General features: G+C 43.7%; 1 protein-coding gene across 1 annotated transcript in view; it reads right to left on the reverse strand.

Moving 5' to 3' along the window:
- Positions 1-9,457, reverse strand: part of SMOC2 (SPARC related modular calcium binding 2) — a 176,847-nt gene extending 167,390 nt beyond the window's left edge. The window contains exon 1 of the mRNA XM_050949134.1: positions 8,814-9,457. Within this exon, the coding sequence (XP_050805091.1) occupies positions 8,814-8,891 (78 nt within the window). The 5' untranslated portion in view covers positions 8,892-9,457. The remainder of the gene's footprint in view (positions 1-8,813) is intronic.
- Positions 9,458-10,508: the final 1,051 nt, after the last annotated feature.

Consider the following 10,508-nt stretch of genomic DNA (forward strand, 5'->3'; position numbering starts at 1 on the left):
AGATTCTACTTTTGAAATTCCCTGTGTTGGAACTTTAATTCCAATCTCAAAGCATTTCTGGTATGTAGGCAACCGAACATTTACATCCAGTATTCAGAAAATACAGCTCACCTTACATTGGTTACATGCACCTTCCCCATGCTGAGACAGTTCGGTACATGTGCACTGGGTAAATTCACTTCTCTTTACAGATGTGGATTACGGTCAAATGGGTTGTGAATCCAAAAAGGTGTTGCCCGTCTCTCCTCCTCCCCCAGAATAACTTCTAAGCCTAACCCCCACACCCCATCTCCTTTACTCCCTCCTAGATAGGAGTAGAAAATAAAGAAACTCCTCAAGTGACACACACACCTCACATCAAGATGCAGTTGTCTTTTGTGCTGCACCCTGCTACTCTGCTTTTGATTCACTAGTCCATCTCGGCAGGGACATGCTGGCCACTGCTTCCCACAGCTCCTATTGGTTGGGAATGGAGAACCGTGGCCACTGGAAGCTGTGGGCGGCTGTGCCTATGGACATAGGTGCCAACTTCTCTGCTTTCCCCTGGGTGCTCAACTCCCTCTCTACCTCCAGCCCCATCCCCACTCCACTCCTTCCATGAGGCCCCGCTCCCATTCCAACTCCTTCACCAAAGTCCCTGCCCCAACTCCGCCCCCTCCCTGTCCCTATTTAAACTCCTTTCCCAGATCCCTGCCGCAGCCCCAACTCTTCCCCGCCTCCTCCCCTGAGCGTGCCATGTTCCCACTCTTCTCCTTCCCTACTAGAACCCGCTAATGCTGACAAACAGCTGTTTGGCAGCAACCAGGCAGGAAGCGCTGGGAGATAGGCAGAGGAGCGGGGACGCAGTGCGCTCAGTGGGGGGGGGAGGAGGAGGTTGGGTGGGGGGGGAGGGGAACTTGGTTGCCAGTGGGTGCAGAGCACCCACTAGTTTTTCCTCATGGGTGCTCCAGCTTATGCCCAAATAAATCTGTTAGTCTTTAAGGTGCCACCAGACTCCTTGTTGTTTTTGTGAATACAGACTAAGATGGCTACCTCTGATATGTTAGTCAATGTTTTTCTTGCCAGAGGATGCTGTAAAGACCAAGACTATAAGCAGGTCCAAAAAAGAACTAGATACATTCATGGAGAATAGGTCCATCAATGGCTATTAGCCAGGATGGACAGGGATGTGTCACTAGCCTCTGTTTGCCAGATGCTAGGAATGGACAACACGGGATAGATCACTTGATGACTGACTGTTCTGTTCATTCCCTCTGAAGTACCTGACATTGGCTATTGTTGGCAGAAAGGATACTGGGATAGATGGACCTTTGGTCTGACCCAGTTTGGCTGTTCTTATGTTTCTTGTGGCCCTAACAATGATTCTGTGATGCCGTTTCTACTGTGTTGAATCTTCATCAGCTGATAAAATACCAACTCATCATCTCTGAAAACTAAAATTGAAAATTAAAAAAAAAATTGTCTTAAGTCAGTTTATTTACTTAAGTTTACGGTTTGCAAAAAAATATCTATTCTCTAAATGCTGATTCAAATTTCAGGCTGCTAATTTCACCCATGGCACTAAGAATCTTACTCTAGTGATTCTGTGCCAATGAGTGGTGCTGTGTTACCTATTCTTCTTTGGGGCTGTGATGTCAGGAAACTCAGACCATACCAAGTGAGTAGCTGGCCACATCACACAAAATGCCGTATCAATTGACATGGTTAATGGATAACCTTGACAGTAAGGCCAAGGAATTAATGGGTATGGAGATTCCACTAGCCTCTCTTCCTAGACGTGGCCCCTCTGGCCTTGGCTACATTGAGAATTTGCCCCCATTTCAGCCATTATTGCCCTTGTAACCAACTAGGATTGTTTGCTGATCTGTAATCTGCACAAATATTTCTAAATTTTTGCTGTATTTTCAGTCATCTTTCCTTGTCTTTAGTACTTATTATGTCATGTAATGTCAGCATATAACAGATTGCAAGCTTTTCCTAAACTTTTTCTTTTTTCGAAACAATAATCACTGTCAGTATGTAGAAGGTGCTTTCAGTCCTGCAAGTGAAATTAAAGGGGTGGGTGCCGGTCAGGAAATAGAGCTAGTCAGATAAACTTTGATGGAACCAAATTCTATTAGAATATGATATTCTGTTGTGTAAACATTTTTCAAAATTGGGTTAATATTGACAGAATTTCATTTTGTGTCCTCTCCCCTTAAAAAAAGAAAAATTCTCACAATATTGCAAATCCTATTCTGACATGATAGTCTAAAATGTTTTTAGTTTTGAAACTGTCATTTCAAAACATTTTTATTTTATATATTATAAAATAAAATCAAAAAGTCTAAATCAAAATGAAAGGCTTTGATTGACAAACAAATTTTGCAGAGTTTTCCTATGCAGAGAATGTCCAAACTTTCAGTTTTTGTTCCTAATCATAACAAAACCAGATTCTGAAATCCCTAGATCCTTCGTGAAACACAATTTCCACCCTCCACACAGCTCTATCAAGAACATATGAAGCAGTTCAGATAAAAATCGATACTCCTGAACCAAACTCAAACCTTCATTTGCAATCTAAAATAGTTCTCTTGACTCCCTAGGTTGGTTATTAATTTTCAGGCCCCTCTCCACTTCCTGATCTTGAGCATGACAGAAAGGTGAAGTACCAAAATATCATGAAAACAGCTGCTCTTGTGGTAACTCTGGCCTGGCCAAAATACTGGAAACACTAACAAACTCCTGAACAAGCGAGAGCCTGAAGAGGTTTCTAGACTGATTTCCAAACCAGTGAGGTTCAGATAAGCTTTGGATAAGTATCTACATTTTTGGATGTTCCTCCAAAATGAACGAAACCTCCAAAGCTTTGGAGGTTTGCCCACAGTTAAAAAGAACACACTAGTGCTATGACTCCTTTTGACTACCTCTCAGGACAGGGAATGAAAGGAAGCAGCAAAATGGACTGGAGGGCCTTTCATAAATGTATCTTTCTATGTATGTTTTTTTTCCCTGTAAACCGCCCCCTTCAGTTTTAAAACATTCCTAGTATGCAGTCAACCTGACATCTACATTTTTCACTTCACATTAAATGGGACTGTGTTTGTTGGCTGCGTGCATAAAAATGACTTCTAACACAATCTAAAGTTCCTCTGACCTTTTTAATAATAACCCTGTTGTTGGTTTTTTTACAGTGAGAAGTGTCTTGAAAGTTTATTGTAGGGAAGCATTGTTGAGAGTGTTTTATTTTTGGAACTGATGTACCCTTTGTTGCATCAATGCCCATTTGCTCTAACAATGCTGTTAGGATCTGGAGCCACTTACAGTTTTATTTATGGTTTTGGTTTTGAGTCACAATTAAAGTAACTTTTTTCCAAATGTTTGGGTTTTGTAGGCGCCATCCAAATGAGTCCCTAACTTGGAAAGCTTTGATTGTGTTTAGCTTCCCTCTGTTCAACTACCTTAGTGGTCCATCTTATATTGGTGAGTGTCGTGGAACCTATCCAGGGCATTAAATGCTATTGAATACTCACGAAGCATGTGCCTAGGGAGAAAAAGAAAACAATTGTTCCTCGAAATATTCAGCATCTGATGAAAGAAACTTTTGACAGGCCGAGGTGTACATTTCAGTAAGAGATTTCTCCAGATACAAACAAGAATTTTCTTTTCTGGTAGGCTCTAAAATTGATATTCAATTGAAAGACAAACATGATTCTGCATGTCTTTTGGGCATAAAATTAAATATTTGTGGTACATTAGGAACAATGCAAATATTTTCAAATAAGAAACACTTGCATCCTATTAATACACAGACACACATAAGTCCAGTTAAGATAGAAGCTGAACTGATAGTTCTAAAAACATAGCATTAAAGATGCCCTGTGTTTTCAGTTCAGGATCCTTGCAGTAATTTAAGTGCTACTTAAACTAGAGAAAGATGGAGTGTACATTTAAGCTTTGTATTTCAACGCAAAAGTACCTAGATCCATAATATGTGACTGCCCTTACTGGAATCATGCCAGCCTAGTTCTGTTCTCTCATCTACCAATATATTTCAGTAAGGAGATAGATATAGGTATAGATAGGAGATTTGTGAAGCTAAATAAATATTATATGCCATAACAAAAGTAATATACCATGAAAATATTCTAGTAATGTACTGCAAGAGTTGCAGAATCCCATCTGTCATTCCATAGAAGTGTTTCCAGAACAAAGTTTAGTTCTTTTTAGAAGGTAAGGACTTTGTATAGTGGTGTTTGACAGAGGGAGAAGGAGCTAAATTGGTTACAACCCCTCCACATTGAACAGTTTCTTATCTAGATGTCCCCTAAAATAGTGTACTTATGAAATAGCTCCCACCCCAGCTTCCCAAAAAGAAAAGTGTTCTGCTTCCAAAGTTTGTTCATAAAAATCTCCCCCCAGCCCAGTGGCTCAGCTAGTAGTTGACAGTTTTTTAATAGGATAGATATTCCCCCCCACCCCTTATTCATACTCAGCTGGCACTGCAACGTGATGTTTCACAGGAGATAAGTTCAGGAGAAACCTTGGCACAGGCAGTCTTAGAACGAGAACAGGCCAAGAGCTCTGCAAGATTGAAATAATTTTAAGGACCAGATTATAACTTTGGATGCAGTGGTGGTCTTTGACTCCTGTGCACATCAGAAATCAGTTTGGCTGCTAGTGTCAAGGCATTCGAAAGCCACATAGTTACACAATGACTAGAGGCCAGCCGTGGCTCAGCACTGGAGCCACAAATGAGGTTGGTTACCAGGGACTGGGGAACCCACTGGAGTTATGAGTTGTGTGAAACCTTTAGAACTTTTCCCTTTGGGGTTTTGTGAAACTTCAAGTTTTGCAAAATCATTTTTTCCATTTAATTTAAGCCCTGGGCTTTTTATTTCCCCCAAGGGAATTTTAATTGAAGAATGTATTCCTAATTAAATGGAAGCAGACAATAGACTCTTGTTTGAAAGCAATATTTGCTCTGCTTCTGGGGCTACCAGGGAAATAAGTTAAAACAAAAAACCCAGAATTCCTATTTTGTCAGATCCAAACATAAAAACTGACCCTCGACACTGTCAAATTCTCTTTTAAATCTAGAGCCTTAAAGCTGTTAAATAAGAGAGAGTGAATTTTCTGATCCATGGAGCCACATTTTTAAAACTGGCCACTGATTCTACATGCTCTGATTTTTGCCTAAAACACCTGAGGCTTAATTATCAGAAGTGCTGAGTGCACTCAGTTCCTGCTGAGTTCAATCTGAATTGTAGGTACTCAGCTCTTGTGAAACTCAGGACAATGGTGTGTCAAGTTACATACCTATAATCTGTGGCCACTTTTGAAAATGTTGGCCTCTGTTAGTTACTCCCCCAGCCGTGATGTTGGTGGGCAGCTTTCATTTGCCACATGGAAAAGAGATGGGTGCCCTAAATGCAGAGGAAAATAACCTAGCATTGTAGAATGATGCAGCGAGTAAAAAAAAAAACAAAACCCACTTCCCTTCATGCCGGTCCACCACTTCCCTTCACACACATGTATTGGCCCAAATATCCCAGGTTCAGTTCACACACAACATTTATTGACATTTCTGAGAAGTGCTAGAGATGAAAATGCATGTCTTTGTATCAGTATCTCAGGGAAGTCAATGTCCCTAATGTATTAAGAAATAAGGAGTGAAGAGCACATAACTGGAGAAAAATAACTAAGGGCTTGGCTACACTGGAGAGTTGCAGCGCTGGTGGTGGGTTTACAGCGCTGCAACTTACTCATTGTCCACACTTGCAAGGCACATACAGCGCTCCATCTCCCTGGCTGCAGCGCTGGCTGTACTCCTGCTCTGCCTGGGGTATAACGATTGCAGTGCTGGTGATGCAGCGCTGCTCCGCCAGTGTGGCCACCAAAAGCACTGTAAATTAGCCTCCAAAGTTATTCGGAGGTATCCCAGAATGCCTGTTCAGCCACTCCCAACAGTGCGGCAAATGTGGCCACACTGCAGCACTGGTAGCTGTCAGTGTGGCCACACTGCAGCGCTTTCCCTATGCAGCTGTACGAAGACAGCTGTAACTCCCAGCGCTGTACAACTGCAAGTATAGCCATACCCTAACTATCATATTGATACACTCTGTGAACTACAAGTCAAATGACTGTAAGGAAGAATACAGAATGATTTAGGATTGAGCTACCTGTTGCTGTGATATTTCACTTTCCATTTTAATAAGGAATGTCTCCAAATATTTTGTAGGAATAACACACACACACCCCCTATGTGGTACCAAAACTGAAGACCCAAGGTTTATTTTTATGGGAAATTTTTACAAGATTAACATTTTCTGTTTGCAGACTATGTGCAGCCAGGCGTTTATTACCTACTTTATGGATTAAAGGTTTCTAATGTAAACAGCGACCTGTTTGGTGGCCAGCTCTGTGAGAGCACATCCACAGGGAGTGCTGTGAAGAACTGGCTTAGGTTCACTTCCTCCAGGAGTTAGCACTGTTGCAGCTAAACCAGAGCAGGTTGCCACCAGTGAGAAGCCCAATGTAGATCAAACCTAACCATCAAGTTTCAAACTTCAATACCCCTCTGGAAACACAAGTTCAAATTCCTTCAGAATTGACTTAGCTTTTCATCCTTCCAAGGTATATAAATTGAGTGCCATACAGTTTATTTGGGAGAGGGAGGTCTTTCAGGTGAAACCAAAGTTATATTTGCCTTATATGACACATTACATTCTCATAAGACAGTGGTTTACCCCAGTCTCCTTGGCGAAACTTTCACTTCCTCCACTTCAGTAGAGCTATCATCCATCTCCCCAGAAATGGCTGAATTTCACTGGCAGTGTATATATATCTAGTGGTAAAATGCTTTAGGATCCTTTGGGATGAAAGATGTTATATAATAGAAGTTGCTGTTACATGGAATGACTAAGATTGGTCATCTTTCTACTTCACAATCATTTAAAATGTTTATAAGAAAAGAAAAAAACTTTTTTCCCCAAAAATCCTCTCACCATGAGAGGGCAGTTTAAAAATCAGTCTTTCCAAGTGGTGTTATGGTACTCCACTTGATATCATGTGTTCTGTGCTTGCAAAAGTGGAGTGAGCTTTGTGGTTTCAGTTAGCAGTTGCTAATCTACAAATAATTTTCAATAAATTAGATAGGGAGACAAGACACCTTTCGAAGAATTTCAGGTATGAGCAACACCTCCAAGTCCCTGAAAATATCACTGTGTAAAATTTACTATCTTATAAAAACATTCATTGTCTGAAAGTCTAAGATAAAAATAGAATAATCTCCCTTTGCAAACCTTCAAACTGAATATCCTTTACCCAAACACTTCACTGCCTAAAAAGGGGTATGCTGCCCTTTGTTTATTCAAGCACTCATTTAAAAACACAGTTAATGAATATGTTTTTATTTCTACAGATTGCATTAATTATAGTTTTGCAAACACTACAACCTCTACAAGAAGACTGAACTGAGCTATTAGCTGCAAACCTCATGTCTTGGCTAGAGAAGCAATTATGGCTTATTTAGCAATCCTAATGACTTGGCTCACCTATCCTTATACATAATCCCATGTTTAGCATCAGGGGCTCCAGAATAGCTAAGGAGGGCCATTTCATGGGGCTTTATACTTTAAAAAATAAATGGTCCACCAAAGATAATCCACATATTTCCAAATGCAGCCTTCAGTGCAACGTTATTCCTCTGCAACATAATAAAGGCAATAATACTAGACTAAAGCTCTGTGGAGACCCCCAGTAAATTTCCATTTAACTGCAATAACTAATCTTGTTCCTTGGAAAATGCAATTGGTACATTTCATGGAGTATTACCCCTGGGTTCTGTGTTGTACAATACACACGAAGACAACCCTTGAAGAATTTTCAATCTAAAATAGATACAAGAAGAGGGAGAGGTTTTATTTCTTCTTTTCCCCCCACCATCACTTTATCTTGTCTCAGAGAGGCTCAGAAAAGCGTTTCAGCAGCAGCAAAGTTACCTAGCACATTACAAGCAAAGGGGAAGGAATTTGTCTTGCATGGCAGACGGTACAATATGACTGATATCCGTCCGTCTTCATCATTAGCCAGTGAGTGCTCCTGGCTGGCCTCGCTGAGGTCGGCCAGGAGTGCCTGGGTAAAAATGGGAATGACTCCCAGTCATCCCCGGCAGATGGTACAGAACGGCTGGTAACCATCTTCATCATAGCAACAATTCAACCTGTATGCCTACCTGATCTGTGGCTAAACTCCAGCGCTGAATTCTCTTGTTACTGACCTACTAAATCATTTTCCCTCACACACTTTGCCCATTCGAAATCATCCACTAGCAGGTTTCTTATTTAGTTTCTCCAGCTTGCGTGTCTCTCTAACCAGTGCTCGTTTTACGGGCAAGGTGAACAGCAATGCAGTGCTGTCTTTATTTAAAGTCAGCTTCCGTGATCTCTGACAGGGACTGTCAGCTGGAAAGGGGTCTCATTTTCTCTCTCCTCTGAGTTACCGAAATATATAGCAATGCATCAGTCCTTGTCCACATAAGACAGGCTGAGAAGGTTTGGTCTCAGGAACTAGAACAGGTTAGAGAACCTACATGGGAAGTGTCACCTGGAGCCACCCTCTAAGACTTGTACACTTCATTCAACTCCGCATTAGCCTGACCTAGGAGGGGAGGAGATCAGGTCCAGGATTTGTTGTTTTCGGGGTACGCCCTACGCGCCCCAAAACTGTTCACACTGGCTCCCGGCACTGGCCGCAACTAGGGAGCTCCGAGGGTTGTCCTTGTCTGGTAAGCCCACCTGATGGGAGGGAGAAGAGGGGAGAGCCTGCCTTACCGTGAGCGCGGAGAACTTCTGAGCCGGCACCAGGAGTAGCAGCTCGGGGAGCAGCAGCAGCAGCAGGAGGAGCCGCATCCTGATCCGGAGTCGGGACAGCCGCAAAGTCGCTGCTGGCGGGGCAGGAGGGGGACTTTCCTTGGCCTCGCGCTTCCCCCCCCCCCCCCTTCTCTGGCTCCTTTTCAGTCTCTCCTGCGGGGAGGTCCCTTTGCCCAGGGCTTCTTTCCCCACCCCCTGAAGTGCGCGGCTGGAGGACAGTGCGCTCCCTCCGCTCCGCTCCCCTCCCCTCGCCGGCTGCTCGAGCGCTTTCCACCTCTGGCCGGGGAGCTGCCTCCCCAGCCTTGGGGCGGGTTCCCCTGCGATCGCGCAACGGGCTGCGGGGAAGCTTCGCCTGCTGCTCCCGGGCCGGGGCGTGCCGCTTCTCGGCTTCCCTGGAGCGGATCAGATGCTACCCCGCGTCTCCGCTGCGCTTGGCCGCCCCTCTCTCCCTTGGCACCGGAGGGTCGCCGGCCGCAGCCACGGGGCAAAGAAAAGCACAGAGAAAACGGGCAAGGAGCCTGCCCCCCTTCCTATGTGTCTTCCCCGGGGCAGCTCCCAGGCGACACCGCTCGCACGTGCCCTCTTGCGCTGCAGCAGCTGGCGGAGTTGGAGCTGCAGGACACAGCCCGGGAGCTGCTGATGATGATGTCGTGTGAACCGCCCCAAATCTTTTATTTCTCTTTACTCTGCTTTTTGCCTTTCACTTCTCCTCCCAGACTCACTGATCCTCCGCTGATTGATTGATTGACCCAGCCAGCTTAGCTCCAGGGCACATAGATACATACACCAATCATCTTCGTGGCCACCAGAGCCTTTGAAAATAAGGTTTAAGGGGGAACTGAGAGGTTAGGGGGAAGGAACACGTAGCTTTTATTATTTCTGGTCCGCGTTCAGCGCAGAGGTTTGCAGCAGTTTTTTGGAGACTATGCAACATGTGCAGATAGGCGAGCGTGTGCATGTTGGTTTATACTCGGTAATGAGCGCGACGCAGAGGGGTAAGTTGAGCACAGGTAGCTTCCCCCGGGTATCATCTGCTGCCCAATTCACTAAGTTCAGATCCTCTGGCCTGTTTTCTTGTTGCTCAGTACGTTGCACCCTGACGCTGGAAAGCATCGTTTTCAATACATTGCTGAAATATTTCAGCTTTGGCTTGTAATGGGGGGCGGAGGGGGACACGAATCTGGCTGGCTCACACAAACCCAAAGCTTTACTTTTTTCCAGCACAATGAGGCAACTGCCTGGCGTGTTACTTGAAAGGCCTTATACCATAGAGGGGAAGAAAGTATTTGGCCAAAACATTTCTTGCATGGATTTTGGTATGTGTTTCTGGGGAAAATACAGTATAACTGCTTGGTTATCAGTCTGTATTTAATAAATGCCTGATGAATAAATTAAAATAACAGAGCATTAGCTTTGCATTCTTGTAGGTTATCTTTTGGGAACCGCATAAAGGAATGTTGTTTATTGTCTCCTACTACAACCAACAGAGGATTCCTTACTGAGGATTGGGTACAAGAAACTGTTCCACGCCATGTTTCTTTTCATGGAGTGATTCCATAGTGAGCAGCGGTTCTCTGAGCTGTACAGCTGCAGATATCTCCATGGTCCGGACACTAATTGAAACAATAAGCCATTTATAATGATTGCTGACATTCT

Source organism: Gopherus flavomarginatus, chromosome 4 (assembly GCF_025201925.1).
Source record: "Gopherus flavomarginatus isolate rGopFla2 chromosome 4, rGopFla2.mat.asm, whole genome shotgun sequence".
In the NCBI taxonomy this organism is placed as follows: domain Eukaryota; kingdom Metazoa; phylum Chordata; order Testudines; family Testudinidae; genus Gopherus; species Gopherus flavomarginatus.